Source organism: Talpa occidentalis, unplaced genomic scaffold (genome assembly GCF_014898055.3).
Source record: "Talpa occidentalis isolate TD23 unplaced genomic scaffold, MPIMG_talOcc4v2.1 talOcc4.7, whole genome shotgun sequence".
Classification (NCBI taxonomy): domain Eukaryota; kingdom Metazoa; phylum Chordata; class Mammalia; order Eulipotyphla; family Talpidae; genus Talpa; species Talpa occidentalis.
This window is the reverse complement of record NW_023605083.1, coordinates 74,901,360-74,922,018: the sequence shown is the minus strand read 5'-3', so window position 1 is coordinate 74,922,018 and position 20,659 is coordinate 74,901,360. Positions and strand designations below refer to the sequence as shown.

At 39.5% G+C, this 20,659-nt stretch overlaps 1 protein-coding gene across 4 annotated transcripts in view; it reads right to left on the bottom strand.

The window, feature by feature from the left end:
* AOPEP (aminopeptidase O (putative)) overlaps positions 1-20,659 on the bottom strand; it is a 405,018-nt gene that overhangs the window by 23,580 nt on the left and 360,779 nt on the right. For all 4 annotated transcript variants that reach the window (XM_054689497.1, XM_054689495.1, XM_054689499.1 and 1 more), the window contains exon 14: positions 613-729. In XM_054689497.1, the coding sequence (XP_054545472.1) occupies positions 613-729 (117 nt within the window). The remainder of the gene's footprint in view (positions 1-612; positions 730-20,659) is intronic.

The window sequence follows — 20,659 nt, the reverse complement described above, 5'->3', positions numbered from 1 at the left end:
GATTGTATACTTGTTTTATTTTTTCACTTGAAATGACTAAATACATTAAATATTTATTATTGGAACTCATCTTGGGTATTACATGCATTCTTCTCAATATGCTAAAGGATATTAGGGACCACATCATATTGCTTTCCCATAAGCATCCGAATTTGCTTTTCAAATCACAGCTGTTAGATTTAGTTTTCATTTCCTTTATACATGGCTCCTTTCCTGTCTCAACTGAATGCAACCAAGAAACTCAGATGCGTCGGAGCCAAGTTTCCTTAATGTACAACAGGGCGTTGGCACCACCACGATGCACATGATGACTGAGTTTTAATTCAAGATAACTCGTCATTACCTGCTCCTTTTCCTTTAAGAAGCGCATATGCATTTTTATGATTTAAGAAAAACTTACAACATCAAATTACCCAGTAATAGCCAGGATCGGAGGCCCACTGCTAGAGCAAGGACAACCAGGGAAGCAGGCTGCACTATGCTAAAAGCACTTGCTCTTCATTTACAAATACCCGGCAGCATGGATACTACTAATGGAAATAATGGTTTCTACAGTTTGGAAATACAGCAAAGCCAACATTCTTCACCCACACCGAGGACCCTCCCAATTACCTCTGCATCCTGCTCGGGGAGGCAGTATATCCTCTTGAGGCTTTGCAGAGTTCGGGCGCTCAGGGTCTTCTGCTCCAAGAGATGTTCCAGCAATAGGATCAGCTGATCTGGGAGAAGCTGCGGGCAAAACCAAACAACTTGTGAAAATGCCATCTAGTTTCTGAGAAACTAAAATCCAAACATTTAGGCTAAATATAGCAAATCCAGGACAATCCAGAAGCTGTCTGAAGCACAGGAGACTGTAGACTTGACTTTCGTCAAACCTCGGAGTTTACATCACATCCCCAAAGACACTACATTTTGTGGCCCCTATTTGCCATGGTCTTTTTATGTTAGATCTACATTTAGAACAGGCTAAAACTATGTTTATGTAGTTTATTTTTTAGGTTATATAATTTTTTAGGTGTACAAAATGATGACTATATATATATATATATATACACACACAGTGTATAGATGTATATATATACACACACAGACACTGAAATAAAAGCTATGTTTATTTTAATAAAACATTATCACAGTTTATCAGATGCCTTTCTTTATAAAAAGCATATGACAAAAATGTCATTTAGCCTAAAGATTCAAGAAGACATGTGATCTCAGGCAAATAAATAAACTTTCAAGAGAGTAAGCAGCAGCTTTACAGATTTCTTTCTCTACCGCACAAAACTTGCAAAGATACACCAAGAAATAAACAGCTTGTGATGATGCAAGTACTATCTCATACTACCTCCATTATAAAAATTGTAAGATTTAAATTAAAAGAAAACCACTGGGTACTTATACGTGTCTGTGTCTGCCAAATACACATGCAGACACACACATACACACAACACAAGGCCACGCATATACATGAGTTTTTAAAAAGATAGGCCAGAAATGGTGTTAACAGTTGAGGGCAAAGAGAGGAGGATATTTTTATATGGCAAAAAATAATGAGAATTTATTGGTGAACAAATAATATTTGTGAAATCCAATACTTAAAGCATCTGCCTTATTCATTATTGTTCTGCATTATAAAGTGTATTTTTTTTTAACCTCACCCTAAATTCTAATAAACTCCCTGATTCTATACACAGGCAGTATTGCCTAGATCGGCTAGACAATGTCTAGGGCAGAGTAGCAGAGGAATAAACAAATATAAGATACAACATGTTGGAAATGAAAATTCTTCTAAAATCAAGTTTTAAAAACCAAAGCTACCTCAATAACTTAACAAGCATATATTAAAATTTCTCAAAAAAAATCAAAGTTTTAAAATTACTATTACGATTCAACTATTCTCTACATGCAGCTTTGCTCCATTCCTGCTTATGCCTAGATAATCCCTGGCCAGCAACCCTAACTGAAAGGTCTGAAAGTCAACACTAGAATAAAGAGTATGCGCAAACTGTTAATCCCCACTTTGTGTTACTCTAAAAGCGCATATTCTCACTCTTTACCTTTCTGGCCTCCACTGTGCACACTGCCACCCCTATTCTCTCTCTCTCATTCACAAAATTCACAGAGGAAAACTGGGTAGACTACCATGAAAACCATGTAACTTCACAAAGAAAGTTGTTTTTTTTTTCCCAACCTCACCCTAAATTCTTATAAAGCCCCTAATTCTACACACAGGCAGGCATGGATGCACATCATTTGGGTATTTTGTAGTATCACTCCATGCAACTAGGAACCACCCTGTGGACCTCCCTTGGGCTGATGGGAGAAATGATGTGCCTTCAGCAAAAAACAGAGGTTTACAATTAGCTCTGGCCCAGGAGGCGCTACACCAGGACTTGAAAAAGACCCACACTCAATTCACTTCCATTAGGCTGAATGCCTGCAGGATGTTTTAAAAATTACTACTTAACAACCAGTAACAAAATGTCAGCTTTCCATCTTGCTACAGTTTTATATACATGAGGCTACTTTACAATATTAACAGAAATGTGCTGTTTTATAAAACAGGCCAAATCCAGAGCCACCAGACTCTGGACAGCCTCCTAACTCCTTCCTCATACCATGAACACTTGGCTAGTAGAATGGGAGGGTAGATAGTATTGTAGGGGCCCCATCTCTTCAGGTTCTCCAGGCACCCTAGACGGGTAGGCACTCCCAACCACTTCTCCTCCGTGCTTCCCTCCATGTCTCCCCTGCAGCCTCCTCCTCCAGATCTTCCTAGCTTGGGTTCCAAGAGGGCCCTTCTCAACTTACTGCCACCCCTGCTGAGCGTACCCCTCAGTTCCCCTAAAGCCACTGCTTAACTGTCCTCCTGCACATAAACCCTCTTCAGAGAGTCTACCCTTTCCTATCAGTCTCCCCCTAACCACCCAGCCACCCTACAACATCCTTTTCTTAAGTGTGCTCTACATGAGAAGGGCCTACAGGATGCTAGGAGGGGGCGTCTAACTAGCACCTCATAGCAGGTCAGTAGCACTTCTCCAGGCAGCCACATCCTTGGCACCAGCAGCTGAATGCTGAGGCGGCTCTGTACAGCTCAGCCCAAAAGAGAAGGCATCGGCCCAAACAGTTCTGACACAGCTCAAGACACCACAGTACGAGCCATAGTCACTGGCCAAACACAGCAAGAACCAGCGATGCCAATGTGCAGAATTACAGGGGAGGAAAGAGTCAAAAGAAAAACACCTTCTGATTATGTGCCCACACTTTCAAAAGGCCTGTTGTTAGAACTCCAGTTTGGGATTTGCTTTAAACTCAAGACCCCAAATGGAGAAGAGAAACCTTGTGTAAGTTGCTTAGTCCTCATCTTTCCCCAAATGAGTTTACTAATGACTAAATACAACTCCAGTTTAAAATTAAAGAGTGGGGACTGTGGTGATGGTGCCTGGATGCATTGGCGAAGGAAATTCTAAGGGGTCTACACTGCGGGGGGTGGGGGGTGGAGGAAGCAAACACTGTTTGAAAATGAACAATGATGTAAAAACTATATAAATAAAAAGACAATTTAAAAATTAAAAAATTAAAGAGTGACTAATAGGGAAAGTTGTCAAGGCATCTGGATTCAGACTTTTCTATCTCATCCACTTTTCTTCCAAGCAGAAAGTTCAGTCATCTGAAGAGAAATAGACCAGAAAGGACCCCTGAAAATTTCTGTCTCCTCCAGATTTCATCAATGCAAATGTTTAAAGTGGAGTCCCCTGACTTATGATGGAGAGCTGAGATGGAAGGGAGGGAGTCAAAGTTTATGGTTCTTTATTAAGTTTAATTTACTTTAATTGGAGAGCAGGAAAGAGCAGGCACACACCCCAGCCAGGTAGCTCTCCTCCCTCACTAAGGGTGAAAGGGCTGCAAGAGTGGACTTGTTCAGGGGCAGACAGAACACAACAAGGGCCAAGACAGTGATATGAGAATATTCCTCCCACATGCTGAGAGTTCTACAGAATGAACTGGGATAAATGCCTGTCACTTAGCAAACAACCTGCAACCATTCCAATTCATGGGAGGAAATTTTAGTTTCCAAACAGTGAGAAAAGTAGTGAAAAAAATCAGCGATTAAATGCTATTTTAGCACACAGACAAAAAAACTAATACATTTCGGTCACAAATGAGTAAACATTTTTTTACATGAGATAACACATCTTGAGAATATTAAAGGAAAAATGGTGAGCAGCTCACTCTAATACAGCATATTACTCTTAATAAACTTTTGTTCATGTAGAACCAAACAACAATGAAAAAGAAATACTACGTAATAAGCCAAAATGTTTGCAAAGCAGCTGAGCGATGCAGATATCATACACTGCAAATATGCTCAGGCACAGAGCTGGGCGCGCCTCGTCTTGGCAGTTGGCACCACGGCAATGGGAAATGGTGTGTGGGTCATTCCATTCCCACCCACGTAGAAATCAAATTAAATTTCACATGACTTCTAGGTCAACTGTGTCTTAATACAGCACTACTGAGGGAGACAGACATGGCTTCAGTCCCAACATGGAGTGACGAAGAAAAACAAAGTACAAGTTTCAGGGCATTATCTCCTGAGAAAGAACCTGCTTTATGTCTGAGGGTCTCGTGGCATTCACTCCATTAGCGCTAAGAATAAAAATTCCTTTCCTTTGCACAAAAGTGGGCTTCAAGATGGGGGTTATTATTTTCTTCCAAACGAAGACCAACTCAGTATTTTTAAAACACATCTGCCTCAGAAACTTAAGACAAAGTAAGATGACAGGGTGCCAAAGTCAAGTGAGTACTTGAAACAGAGAGCTTCACAGGCCTGTAAAACTTACTCACACATGAAAAATCAAATGCTGAACATCAGTCAATTACAAATGCTATTTGTTAAGGCTTTACAAGTCTGCATTCTTGCTTGCAACATGCAGGATTCCATAGCTGCAAATAAAAAAAGTCTACCTGGTATACTGTTTCCATTCAACTTAAGAGTTGAGGCAAGGTGCACAACTTTGAAAGGTTTTTAAGAGCTTCTATATAGGCACTCGGAAAAAAAATACGAATTTTCTGAAACCGCCCCTCCAGCCTGCAAACAGCACAAAGAAAACAAATCCTGTCTCTTCCAGAAGCCTCTTTATGCTGTCAAGAGGGCATCACTCACTCTCAGCTCCCAGAAGACCACCCACACAACCGAGGCTACACTATTTCTTCCAAGAGCAGGAGGCAGGAAAAGTCTGGTTCACCTACTAGATCACAAAATGTCAGGATGCGTCTCATACTGACCTTCCCCAAGCAGTGCCCAGACCAGGAACCGGCACACGCAGACATCCCAGCCCACCGCTTGCAACCCTTCAAAAGCAAGGAGGGTACCTCCCACCTCGCCTGGAGGCAGTGATGGGCACACTACAGCCTCAGGAAGAGAGTCTGAGAGGCTCCCAGAAGGAAGGGGAACGAGCCTGGATGAGCCTGGGACTCCTGCAGCCCCTGACTGTCAGTGGCGTGAGTTCTATTATTACCCCATTATCATTCTGGGATCTGTGCCTAAATGAAGCATGCTTCCTCCCTGATGCCATTTCCTTTTTATCCTGGCTGCAGACTAAAAGCAGATCAATGGAAGCAATACATATGATGTCACTTCAATTTACAGCAATGGCCTCCCTCTCTTTTTCAGTCTGTCTGAAATACACAAAAAGATCAATTCTTCCCAAAAATGGTTAAAAAATGCTTAGGGAGCATTCTTCTTCCAGAAAAGCATTCTCTGCTATATTTGTCTATGTTACTACGGCAGAACTGTTTACATGGAACAAAAACAGAAGAAATGGGGGAGGGAGAAAATCTCAAATTCTCCTGCATGCTGGGGACATACTGGCTGAAATTCAACACAAGCAGGGTCCAAACCAGAACTGAAGCAGTTGAACCTTGAAAGTCACTAGCAGAAGCCTTCTGGCCTAGGGGCACAGCAGAGGCAGAGATCCTCTTTTGCCCCTTGGATTAAAAAGGAAATCCCATAGATATAAAATGTTTTTGTTTTTTTTTTACAGGATTTCCCCAAAGTCAAACAAATTTCTTTCTACTCCCCCCATACCCACCACACTATTCGCACCCCCCCTCCCCGTTTCCAGTCCTTAGGTATGAGAGCAAACATTTCTCATTCACAGTTTTCTCCTTAAGAAAGATTTACATAGTTCTGATACAGCAGAAAGAAGAGAACTTTAAACTAAATCATCTTTTAGACACTGCTCTGAAACAAAATAAAAAAAAGTAAAAATCTCCAGGTTGTATCAATTTTTCTTATTTTTGAAAATGGGAGTAAAATTTAAAATATAATTGTTGAAGTTCCTCAAAACAAGCATTCGCCTTCCTCATAACACTAAAAGAAACAAAATCCTGAGGTATCCGAAGTCTGGGATAGCTGCCCTTGCCTGTCTCAAGCAATGGCGAGGGCAGGCCGCAGTCTTCACATCAATGTTGGTGTTTGATTTTCCAGTAGTCACTTTCCTAACAGTAAACATTTTGAAGTTACAAAGATGAACTATGTAAACATTTTTAAGGATTATGCCTACAGTTAAATTTTAGAAATAAAATTTAGGTAAAAGCAAACATAATTCATTTCATATAAGAAAAAAGGGCATAATTACTGCATTTTTGGCAAGCAATTCTAATAGTTACAGTTTAAAAGACTACAGCACTTTTGAGCCATGATTTAGTTGTGATACTTCCAAAAAAGAACATCACAGTTATGATACTTCCAAAAAATACATTACAGATACAATCATTAACAAACAGAATCTGAAATCATTTACTGGCATAAATCAAACTCATGTTTCTAGGTAATAAGGGTCAAATTTTCATGTGCTAATACTTCCCTAACTTTTGTAATATTATCCAAACTATACGTAGTCTGACACAAAGGATTTTGTTTCTTTTAGTGTTATGAGGAAGGCAAATGCTTGTTTTGAGGAACTTCAACAATTATATTATTTAAACTACATAAAATGTAATAATGCCCTTGTCAGCTGGGTCACTTATAACTGTGTATACACTAATCGTTTATATTATTACACATTTTGGAAAAGAAATACTTGTAAACACTCAAATTGAAAATTTCCAAGTGTTTTACAAGAAATGTATGGCATCTTCATGTCTGCCTCCCTCACCCAGGAACCTGCCAAACCAATAACCATCCCTGATTTGAATTTTACGCTTCTCAAGAAAATCATCACTCATTAAAAAAAGCTTACAAATTCCGAAGTGATTCAGTCTATCCACCCTGCCCTGACAATGACATGTTCAACACATGGCTTCTTGCAGATCTCATAAAGATTTGGAACATTTCAAAGTATCAGAGACTGTATTTAATTTTTCTGGTGTTAGCAGTTTGTTTTTGTTTTAAATAGAAATCAGCTTCTTTTCATTTCCTTGGAATCAGTGCTTTTACCTAGCCAAAATTAATGTACTTAATAAATAATATATTTATCTGGAGTAAGAGTATATAATTTATGAGTCTGAGTTCCTAAATTAGTGATATGTTCTAACTCGAAATTCTAGTTGCATACTAATTAAATGCATGACCTTCAGCCCGGAAGTCCAGCATATGAATATACCTTCATTGTGAACCATCAGCTGGTTCTGTGTGTCAAGACTGGTTGTGGCATATAGCCACCAGGCATGGGATACTACAAAGCCTTTAAAAAGAATGAGATGCAATTATTTCTGCGATATGGCAAGATGGCAAAGAAATGTTACTAAGTGGTGGGAAAGTGAAGGCTGGTAGAATATGGTTGAATTTGTGTACATAATTTTCTAAAGAAATATGAAAAGAAATCAAATAACTCTTCAAGTTAACTTTTTGGGGGGAATAACATACATGGACTTTTTTCTTTTTTGCTATTTCCAGCTCAAGTTGAACTATTTTTTCTTAAACCATGTGAAAAATATTTCCCAATAATTTCCTTAACAGAGAGAAAATCCACTTTATGGAGAAAGTCAATACTACATCTAATCTAAGGGCACTGAGATGTGCAAATGCTCTAGGGTGAGCTGAGCTAGCAAACTGGAAACTACCGGTTCCTGTTAGAGGCAGGTCCCCTAGCATGAGTGTGCACCAAGAAACATATTACTACCTCTCTAGTCTTAGTTTCAATGACAATATTTGAAAATGACACAAATCCTGAAAGTTCTGATTTTATTACTTCTACATAGTGCCCATTAATACCATTAAATGTAAGATCTCAGTATACGAACAATACTCATATACCTTAAGAACTTTAAATTTTCAAAGGCTTTGCAAATATATATGTAGTACTGCATGGGTCATACGCTCAGACTGTTATGTTGTCATTTACAGGATAAGTGAAATATCAGATACTTTGAGTGTTTTCCAAGTAAAAAAAAAAACAGTAATTGTAATTTCTCTCAAACTCAGAATTTCTACCTATCTTTCTCTAACTTCCTATATTATCAAAATCAGACTCTCTTTGGGAGAGTCTCTGTAATAAATTTAATACTTTTAGTGAACAACCGTATCAACATTAAATTCTTCCTTGCAACTTGCAGTTGAATTTATTTTATACAGCACTGTTTCTAGTGAAAAGTGGTCTACAATATGCATAAAATTAAGGTATTCAGATGCACAAACATGCAATCCTTACTGAAAGTTAATCTCAAAGCATAGTTTTCTCTCTAAAAGTACAAGTGATTTTTACATGTAAAATAAAACCCCATAAATCAACCTCTTACTGAAAATATGCTTTTCGAATCTTATGAACAAAAATGAGCATTTTCTTCATTTAAGTTTAAACAAGAAATAACTAGGGTCAAACAAAACTCTATTTTAACATCTATAAAAACATTGTACATTTCACCTTAAGGGCTACAGCCCGATCTTGCTCATTTTCTCGTCCCACCTACCTGATGCCCGCCTGGTACTCAAATGTTTATCCAATTTAAACAAAGGACTTAACATCCAATATGTCAACCAACAATTCAGTGGTTTAAGTAAATCTATTAAAAGAAATTTTATATAGCTAACATTCAGGCCTGAAGTGATTTCCACTTCTTAACTAGAATAAATCTGAAAAACACACAGAGTCAAATCTAACAATTTAAAAAGTTTTAAAACGTTCTGTATAACAACGCACATGGGGGATAATTCTTATTTAAAAAACTAATGGTAAGATAATCGAAATACCTCTTCAGTTGCAAGTGACTGTAATCAATGAAGTGATGGCTCCACAGTTTTTTTATAAGCTAATAAATAAGACTGTATGAGAAGGAGCTGTAAAGGCCCATTTTACACTAAGTGCAAAAACTCAATAGTATCCCTTAGAGATCTGTCCCTTTGCTTTCCACAGTCTAGTCAAGACTTGCTATTAGAGAGTTAAATTATCAAAATTAACTTAAAAAAACAAACAAACAAGGAAGCCACAAAAGCATTTTAGAGACAATGTTATTAACAAGAGTTGCAAGGTGAGGGAAAAACATCAAGAAACAGGAGGAAGAAACCAAGTCAAAAGTTCTTACCTCAGCATAGACAAATAATTCAGGCACACGTACACACGTACACAGAGCAAAATTTAAAGTGGGGAACATAATTTATAAACAGAGGTCCGACGAGTGTTTATTCTGATCAAAACACTAACATTCCATTACTCCTAGTTCCTGTTCTTTCTTCTTCATAGACACATGGTAAAAACAACATAAATATCTTTTCCTTAGATTTTGCTTTCGAAAGATTTTGCTTTCTGTGTTTTCTACCAAATCCAAACTAAGAATAAGTTTTAGCCATATGACTGCAATTTATTGTGGTTTCTGTCATAAAGTTGACAAAGAATATATATTTAAATAAATGTATGGCCAACCACAATGGAAAAGAAATTGTGGGGACTGTGAGATGGAAGAGGGTGAAGAGTCAAACTACATGAACTATCACTAGAAAAATATATGAATAAAGTTATTTTTATTTAATGAAAGTATGTATATTAAAATACTCTACAATTACTACACAATGTCTTCGTTTTCTTTCACAGGATGATTCATGTATATAAAGCACAGGAGTCAGATTTCACACAAATTCTGTACAATTTTGGATCTGAGTTCAGATATTTTATACACTGGATTAACTCTGAAAAGTAGTACAAGGAACGGAGCAAAGGATTAACTTTCTAAGGGTAACTTCTACAATTACAGAAATTCACATTATTGGAAAAAATATAGACTTAAATAAAAGAGGAGAAAGAAAAGCATTCCATGTCCTTTCAACAAATGTCTAGTTTCTTTTTAATGTCTCCTTTTATTTCTCTTCCACCTCAATACCAGCTCTCTGAAGGGAATAAAAGTTCTTATGAGGTCAGCATTCTGAGTGAAAAGAGAAATGACTGTTTTGTGGATGTACATCATGTAAGAAGGTGAAACAAACAGGTGAATAGGAGACTGAACAATAAAATGACATGAATGCGATCGATGCTAGGTTTGTTTTACCTCAATCTATGTACAATTGGTTTGAATTATTCAGAAAGTAATGCACTTTCCCATTATGACATAAATTATTCCCAACAAGTATACTAAATGGTGTTATAAATTTTTTTTTTTTTTTTAAGGGGAAAATGCCTACTTTACTGCTGTGAGAGTCTAGAGGCCACAATCTCACATCGACCATGGGCTCCAGCTTGGACTCAGGGCCTGCATAGCCTGACGCTGATACCGGGGCAGAAAATCTGAATGTGGTCTTGTTTGCTACCATGAAAATGTCATGTGCATTTAAGTACTTGAAAGGTGATCAACAGAAGAAAGTTTTCAAAGATGTAAAATAGTTACTTATTAACTATGCATCCAAAATTCATGGATATGAAACCCCAAAATTGTTAGCCATGGATCTAAAATCCCAGTAGACTTAGACCTACCAACACCTTTGGGAGGAACATGATTAAACCTAAGATGTGTTTTCCAGGAGCAATCTAAAATCTTTGGCATATGCAAGTTATTCCTAATAGACCCCTAAAGAAATTTCATGCAAAAAGTATGTTTTAGCATTTTCCCTTTTCCTGTATCTTCTTCTATGTGTGTAATATGCACATATAAGAAAAAAGTCAGCATTATTTTATTGAAATAGAACATTTTAACTGCACATAGACACATAAATATGTTAAGACACTTCTAAGTTTCTGATTAATTCAATTTTAATTGCAAAGATTCTATGGAAAATAAAACTTCCCTCTTCTCAGTATTCCAGCTTATCTGTAACAAATTAACGTGGAATTCATCTCAAAAATAAAGAGGAAGCAACAGATCTTTTTTTAATATAGGTTTTTAGAAATTTTATATAATTAAAACTAAAAAGAAAAACTTTTGAAAGTGTTCATGCTCCACATTTTAACAGAATTTCTGCTACTTGGCAATTATCACATCAAAGTTACAACATACCAACTATAATCAACAAGTTCTATTCCAAAGCAAAGCTTGACTTATTTAAAACAAATTAACTTGAAAAACCAGTGATCACAGATTACCCATAAAATGAAAAGTACATATGTAATACAGCCAGATTTTTAAATCACTAAATGCAACCTCACAGGTTAAGAATCATTTTCCTGCAAATGCAAGGGCTCATGGAAGAACTTAACAAGAAATAGCCACCTTTGAAACAAAAAGTGAACAGACTGCTTCCTCCAGGGCAACCCACACAAACTTTTCTTTATTGTCTGTTAGTTGTCTGGCATTTGGTCCACGTTTTCATCTACAAAAGTTTCCTAGGAATTGAGATCAAAGACCACAACCCCTCAGGATCAGCACAGGCCCTTTGACAGGAGAGGAGAATAGATCTCCAAAGACTATTTTTTTTTAAAGATTTATTTATTTTTACAAGAATTGGGGTACAGTCAGTGATGTGGGAGGGTGAGAATTCACCAGAGACAGAGCAGGGAGCAGAATAGGCAGAGGGACCGAAGACACTGCTGAGGGGAGCAGCGGGCAGGCAGGAGAGGTCTGCCTTGCCATGTGGATTTCTCCCTGGCTGGCTGGGAATCGAACCTGCGCTAAAGAGTAAGGTTGCCTATAACACATTTCTAAAGAAGGTGCCAGTCTTAAGTCATAACTACGTAACTAAGTTGTTACTATTTTTTCCTGGCTAGATCTGAGTGCATCCTAACATATTTATTTACCTGATCTTTTTACCTTGAAGGCTTGGTAAATATAACACCCAAAATTACAATACCGACTTCAATGCCATTGAATGCACTCTGAAAGTTTAAAATGTTTACAACCGGCACAAAAGTCTGAGAACAAAAACAAGAGCTGGTCGGAGCACCCTACGTAGTATTTTTGAAGGCAACCAGAAGTCCCATGCACATCCAGTGATAGCAACATGGTAGTGGGAATACAACTCCATAGAACTGGGCCCCTAGTTGTGAACAAATAAGGACAAAATGATGAAACAGAAGGAACAGTGAACTAAACTTCTTTTTTTCCCCTGCTAAAGCTCATTTGGTGAGGTCAAAAAAGAAAAGAAGGAAAACGAGAAAGGATTTGGCGAATGGAAAAGAAACCACTCTGATCCTCGGAGCCAGCACACCTGTGCAAGGCCCCGGCACCCGCAGCTGTCAGACTGCCCGAACCGGGAAGAGGAGCGAGTGTACTTACAGAGGATCGCACGGGCGCAGGCCGGCCCCGAGTCGTCCTCCCGTGAGGTCCCGTCCCAGGCGCCACAGATAAGTCCCCCCATTGCCCGGCGCGCCGCCCCCCCCCCCCCGCTCCTGGCCAATCCCCGGAGAGGCCTCTGCGCCCCGCCCAGCCCGGCCCGCCCTTGTCCCTCCCCCTCCTCCACCCCCCTGCCCAGCCACACCCCGGCTCCTGCCCCGCCCCGCCACTCAGTTACCACCCAGTCATTACTCTAATTAGAAGTTTTAGTTTCAGCATTTAAACAATGTAAGAACCAGTCCCAACACAGCCTGCCATTCAAATGGCTTTGAGAACAAAGGCAATCAGAACTGTAGCAATTTTCCTCTAATTTATAGAATGTGAAGACTTTCTCTCACTGCACATTGTACTTAAAAAAAAAGTCTACCCTCTAATGTACGTGCCATTTCACCAGGATATTAGCACTGCTGTGGAAAAACACCAGAGCATGCCAGCTCTAACTAGCTAAGAAGAAAAGCCACTGTTTCCAAAAAGTGGATTTTTAACTTGTAAAGTTTGGTTCCTCCTTGCAGAATTAAAGTACTGGATCATCTGGTGGAAATGCACAAGATGGACATAAACGTGGGGTGGGAGCGCTGTTTTCCTACAGTTTATAGATTATGTGAATGAAAGGGAAACAAACTACCTTTTCTAGTAAACAATCTGCATGATTCTTAATTAGTACTGACAGAGGTTGCTAACTGTTCACATTAATATTGGTTATTGGCACCTCCGGCTCATAGGAGGGAAACACCAAATGCCGGGATTCAGTTTCCTGGGTGCAAGGACAGCTTTAATGCCTAATAACTCGAGTCCTCACTGGAAACAACCAGAATACTCCAACAGCACGCAAGAGACCAATCTTGTTTTCAGTCTTACAGCAATCCCAGTAGATAAAGGTCACCAGGACAGATTCCAACAGCAAAATCAAAAACTGCAATTACTAGCCACTGGAATAACCATTTCAAGGGTTACAGGGGAAATTATTTATCGGAAATAAATGAGAGACAGGCATTTTTTACAGATGCATTTCACAACAGAGTCAGAAAGAAAATATCTCTCAAACCACGGGAGCCCCGAAGGAAGGATGTGATGAGGCCTGTTTTCACCCAGAAAGTTTTAATAGGCCATTTACTATTTCTGAGTATTAAACTTTTCATTCTAGTCTGAAAGATATAGAATTTTCAGGATGAGTACAGTTTTATAACTGAAATGTGCTAGAAAAAAAAACACCGTAAGTAAAGCCTTCTTAATACATCCTTTTCTAATACCAGCTTGATCTTTTAAGTAATCTGCATTTATTTAAAAGAATTACTTAAGAACTTGGAGGTTTACATAAAAAAAAGCAAAAAACTACTGAATAGAGTAGAAAACTCATAAAAACAACCCCTACAAAAACTGCACAAAATGCTGTTGCTGGGGGCCTCCCTGGTGGCGCAAGGGGTTTAGACATAGCCTGTGAAGCTGTCTGCAGCCTCTACAGCATGAGTTCATTGCCAGGCGGGCCATGGAGTAACCCACATGGTGCCGCAGACCTCTCCTGGCTGACCCACTCCTCCCCTCAGCAGAGTACTTCCACCGATCTGCCTGTTCTAATTCCCGCTCTGTCTCTGGTGAATCCTCTCACCCGCCATACCTCTGGTCTGTACCCCAGCTCTTATATGATTAAATAAGTAAATCTTTAAAAAAAAATGCTGCTGCTAATTATTAATTATTGTGGTGATCATTTTGTAATAAATGCAAATATCCAATCATTATGTTGTACACTTGAAACTAATGTATATAGATTAGATCTCAATTTAAAAAAAGACAGCACAAAGTACACTCAGTTGTATACATTTTCAATCTTTTGCTTAAAAAACAGGTTTTTCCCCAAAATTTCAAATAAGTATAGTTTTCAATAAAATACACTCTAAAATTTCCCCACTTTTAAATGAAGGAAATTTCAGTTTATATTATGAAAAACTAATTTAGCACTTCATTTTGTAACAAAATACTGTTTTTATTTGGCAGCTATGACCTAATCTCTAAATATTAATAAGACAAATAGCTGAACACAATTTAGTTTCACTGTAGCAACCATCAGAAAAATTTTAATCTTTTTAAACAAGAAAATCAACTTAAACAGGTTGAAAGTAAGAAAAAACTAAAATCAAATGCAATAGGTTCAAATGCTAATGTTTCTGCTTCAATTAAAACTGTAATATCCTGAAAATAAGATGACATTCGTAAAAGCTTAAGCTAAGAAAACCAGGTACCTGAAAAACAAAAACATAGCGAGGACTCCCAAATACTTTTTCTGCAGATGAAATTACCAATTGAAAAAAAGGAGAAAAATTCCTTCAGCGATAACAGAATCATTCCTAAAAAATTTATTCTTCTAATATCTCCCCCATCGAGTCAAGATCTAAATCTTTCCACAGTTTTAAAGTTTTCTTAGCTTTGTGTACAAGACAGGACATCTTCCTTTAAATGTTAAGAACATTAATAAAATTCAATATATTAAAAAATTAAAATCGTTTAATAAAATTCTTTTAACAGAGTATTTTTCAGTTTGAAAACTTCAGGATATCTTCCTTCAGATAATAAAACAAATATGTTCTGCAATGAGAGACAATAAAGAAATTTCACAAAATATACCAAAAGATGCTACTATCAGCCTCAACTCAGTGACAAAGTTATCATCTGCTGTGAAAGGCAAAACCATTACAGGAGTAAGCTGTTGGTCAAATAAGTAATTTTGCTTTAAACTGGAAGAGCACAAGCCTTAAGATAAAAACCACATACTTTCTTAAAAGTATCTCCACTTAAGATAAATAGTGCTCACCAACACCACAGATTTTATTTCTTATTGATTCCAATACTATATACTTGTTCAAGCTATTTTTATAATTACTGTTTTCCCTTTTGGTAGTCAAATCAATATTCCTATACCATGAATTGGGCGTGGAGAGTGTGGGAAGGACCCATTTCTGGGAATCTTTCTTCCTTTCTGAGCAGAGTCCGTCTTCTGCTGGCCAGGGCCACCTGCACTTCCTGCTGCTCCCATCTCTCTTCCCAACAGGGGACACCTTTCTAAGACTTTTCAAAGGCAAATCCCCAACTTACACTAATCAATTCCATAGGATCCACTAGGAAATGCTGCCCTAAACCTAACTTGCTCCCTACTCTCAATTGACTTCCCGAAATTCAACAATGATGAGAACTACCCTGACATGTCCCGGGAGCACATCTGTCTCTGAACTCAAAGAATGACCCAAAATAGAGGATGAAGAGAGTGGATTATGAAAGGAGGTAAAAAAATTTAAGTACCTAGCTCACAGGAGAGCCTAGGCAGTGGTGCAGCATCCTTGAGGCCAGCAACTGCCTGGGTTTCGAGTAGGTGGGGTGAGCTTGCAGCTGCACCACCTGACACAGAGGCTGCAGCCACCACCGCTCGACAGGAAGTAGTCATCTGCCTGCAGGAAAGTAATGATGGGGGACCAAGGAGACTCAGGGAAGCTTACCTGTGACTCGGGCTGGGAGTACGCCTAATACAGGAAGGCTTTCACCAAGCAGGTAGCATTTGTCCTTGTATTTCCAGCATCAGGCACCTCATCCGACACCAGCTGTGAAGCCCCAGTCTAAAATCAGCTGCTCAACCCAGTTTCCACGGTGGCCTGGAAGTCCAGCCCTTGCAGGTAGGGGGGTGGGGGGGGGCCCAAGGTGGACTCACAGCAGGGGTCCAACCCCCCACCAATGCCCCGCCCCTCCCCCGCCCCCTAGCCTATCCTCCCCACTGGCAGCACACTTCCTGCTGCATCGCCCAGGACAAGGTCTTCCCTGGTTCAGGGCACGAAAATCCTCCTTAAAGTTTATTCAAGTCCTTCCAGCCTAGCCAGTGCCCACACAAACAGGAGGCGCTAGGGGTACTGGTCTAATCCCACCAGGCTATTCACCTAGTAACCCTCACTACAAGCTTTGAGACTTCCATTTTCTCACCCATTTAAAACTTGACTCAACAATCAAAAGTGTCAGGAAAAAAGGCCAACGCCCTCCAGGGTCTAAAGACCCACTTTGTTTTACAATTTACAAAGGCTCACCCGTTTCTCCCATGTTCTTTACAGACCAACTGTGCAGACAAGAAGCTCCAGGCTAGGAATGGAAGGGGGACCCTTACCAAAGGGTGACCATCAAATGTAATCTAGTTGCCAAATGAGTTCTACATTCTTTCTCCTCTCTCCTGGATTTTCAGTGGCCCTAGGGCCTCAATAAGTCTGTGCTACCTCAAGGACAGGAATTGTAAACCCACTTTGAACACCACTGCCTGGCCAGGAGAGCATGACTAAACACCGCTCTGATCACAGCCTTCTCTCTGTCCTCTGACAAACCATGGCACGCAGGCTCAGTTTTGCTGTCAATATGGGCATTTCCACTTCTAATCCCTCCCCCCACAGTGGGGCAATTTTTTTTCTGCAAACACATAAATTGCTAATACAAATTCTTCTACCTGGAATACCCATCTCTCCCTCCCTCCCTTCCTCTTCTTCTCTGTGTTACTTTTCAAGGGTCATCTTTTTCAAGAACTCCAGAAATCATTTCTGCTTTCTGGGTTTTATTCTCTCATCCACTGCCGTGTAGGTAGTTCTAGTCTGCCCTGTAACAGGAGTGTCAGAGCACTGCTTGAATTTCTGAGCTCTGAATAGGCCTGGTGTGGCCTTTCTTTGAATCTCCCTGCCCCCAGCATCTAGCACAGCCAATTTTGAACTAATGTAACCTGTCTTGTGGCAAAATCAAAATTTCAATCTTGTGCTCATTAGCACTGGTTTTTAGCAACTAAATGATAAAAATATATTAAAATTAGATCAACTTTCAAAGAGAAATTCAAAGATAACACACTTTTTAAAATAAAGGCTTACACCATTAATTTCACAGGCAAGGAAAGCCATTACAGGTAAATGTCATATCTATTCTACCAGGAAGGTGTTGACAGCTTAACCACTGTAGCTCTGCTTTATGCAAATACAGATGGTGCTTTTCTCCCAGAGAACTTCACACATCTGTTACCTTAGTTGACTTTGCTGTGGCCTTGCAGACAGAAGTACACACTACCTACGATCTTAAGAGATGACTGATGAAAGGGGAGAGAGAAAAATCAAGTCACTAACATATAAGAACATGTATAGCAGTTAAAACCATTTAATAATTTTACTGATGTGATCACCAAAAATGATGCTTATAGTATTAAAATAGAGTATCATTTTTATTGGAGGTTTTCCTATGAATTGTGTTAATAAAAATGATATTTAGCACAAAAATTCATGAACAAAACATGATTAAATTATTCTAAAATCAATAAAACTAATTGGATCATTCTTCTGAAGAGAGAAATGCTAACTGCCCCCAAGCCAAAATTATAATTTGTACGTCACACTTAAAATTTCTCTTCAAACTCAGTAGTTGACCTAGATATTACAGGCAAATGTAAGCCCCATTAAAGCCAAAAATATGAATGACTTTTGCTACTACAGCATGTGCGTGTGTAGTGTACATATGTATTTTTCCTCATAGTTACTACAAACTGTAACTAATTGACCTAGCAATGAAGAGAGGACCATGATTATCCAGGTGGGCCCAATATAATCATAAGGATCCTTGCAAGTGAAGAGGGCAAACAGGAAAGAGAAAATCAGAAAGGGAGCAAGAGAAGGTTCAACCTGGGCCTCCCCGGTGGCGCAGCGGTTGAGCGCTGGGTTGCGAAGCTGCCCGCGGCCTCTGCGGTGCCGGTTCGATCCCCGGCTGCTCCCCGGCCACCGGAGGAGGGTCCCACATGGCGCGCAGACCTCTCCTGCCGCCCGCTGCTCCCCTCAGCAGTGTACTTCGGTCCTTCTGCCTGCTCTGCTCCCCGCTCTGGCTCTGGTGAATTCTCTCACCCTCCCGCACTTCTGACTGTACCCAGTGCATGTGTAAACAGAACAAACAAACAAATAAATAAATAAACATGCCTCTATTAAAAAAAAAAAAAAAAAATAGAAAGCCTCATTTAAAAAAAAAAAAAAAAAAAAAGAGAAGGTTCAACCTGACTTTGGAGGATGGGATCACCAGCCAAGGAGTACAGAGACTTCTAAAAGCTGAAAAAGGCCAGGGAACAGATTTTCCCATGAAGTTCCCAGAAAGGCACAAAGGCTTGCAGACACCTTGATTTAGCCAAGTAAGGCTGACTGTGACATCATAAATCTGTGTTGTTTTAAGTCACAGAATTTGCGGTGATTTGTTACAGCAGCCATAAGAAACTAATACATGTGGGTTCCAAGTTCCTCTTACAATAACCCTCACTGTTGCTTAATGTTTGGTTTCATATGTGAGGGAAATAAAAACATCCTTTAAAAGCTCTCAGCTACACCTTAACTCTGATTAGTTTCCTTGTAAGATTGGAAGATTTCTTTCAGCTCCCCTCCTCCCCATCAACTAAGACCACCCCCCAACCCCCACAAAGCACACAGTTTTACAGGGGATTTCAGGCTCAATTTGAGTGGCTGAAAAGTTTGGGCTGGGATGAGAAGAAAGCTGGATAGGAGGTCTTGAAAGCACTTTTGGGTCTGGTTCCTAACTGCTTCGCTGCTTTTATAATGCCACGGAGGCCAGGGCCGAGCATGTCAATGAAACAAAGGACAAACATGAAACAAAACGCCATGGGCAACCACGTCTTGATCAAATCTAAGAGCGATTCAAGTTAATAAGTAACATAACCCTACCACCTTTTTCATGGCTTTAATTATTACAGCCAGTAAAAAATATTCAGGCCATCCCTGTTTAGTGATGTTTTATTTACCCCTAAAGGCTAAAGTCTTCATTAGATGCAGAAGAGTTGTGTTCAATTCAACACATATGGTGAGATCACAGCCCGGTTTATTGTAGTTCTTTAAGTGTCACCACCCCTCCTCCCCAACACACACACACACACACACACACACACACACACACACACACACACAGACATTGTGATCTGGCTGTATCAGGGTTTACTTTACTACATAATTGAGTTAAAAGACAATCTTATTTTTTAAGAGTTTCCCTTAATTTTTTTTCTAGTACAGACCAATCTTCATAAGGCCCTGTCTACACTGTTCAAAGGGCATGTTTTTGCTGCTAAAGGGGTCTTCTTTTGTCCTCAAATATTTCCCGTTCTTATGTTAAACCTAGCTATATTCTGAATAACACAAAGCCTTCTGGTCTGAGAACCTTGACAAAATGTCTGAATAGCAAAAGGAATGAGTAAGAGGTTGGAGCAATCCACATGTCCACAAGATCAGAGTCATTACTTTCTTTTTTTCATGGTGTACAGGTTGTCATGGAAATGCCTGATGTTGTTTTCCAAAGTTCACACTGTTATAGTTTCCCAGAGCGAAACAATTAACAGGTCAGATCTTTCCAGGTGAACACGTCACTGAGGAATTTAATTGCAATTCTTTACCATGTCAATTTTTTGGATCATTCCTCAGAACACTGTGTTTTATATCTTTGGCTCTCATTTGGAATCCTGACTGTGGACTTGGACCAGCATGAAAGCTGGGTTCATTCAAAATCAACACCCGGTACCACTGAGGGGGAGGGAAATAGAAGTGGGGGTATGCCTGCCCTGTGCACCTCATCTCCATGAACATGAACATGTACCGGGGGTGGGGGGGACCAGGAAGCATGTATCACCAGAAGTGTGTCTCAGAGAATCTAATCAAAAGTAAGGGTAGTAGAGTGCAAAGAAGCCAGATATCCTGCTCTTCACATTTTCAGCTCAGGATAGACAGAGAAGTTCTGGGGAAGAACTGGAAAAAGTGGAACCTTGGGCAGTGGTAAGCAGCTCAGAATGAAAGACACTTGAATCCCGGCTTTGCCGTTTTCCTTTAGAAAAAGGTAGTTATCATGTGGCTTTACAATGGTCTAGGCTGGAAGCCAAACTTGGCAGTGTTTGATCATCCATTTTATTAGAACTGCATACTATGAC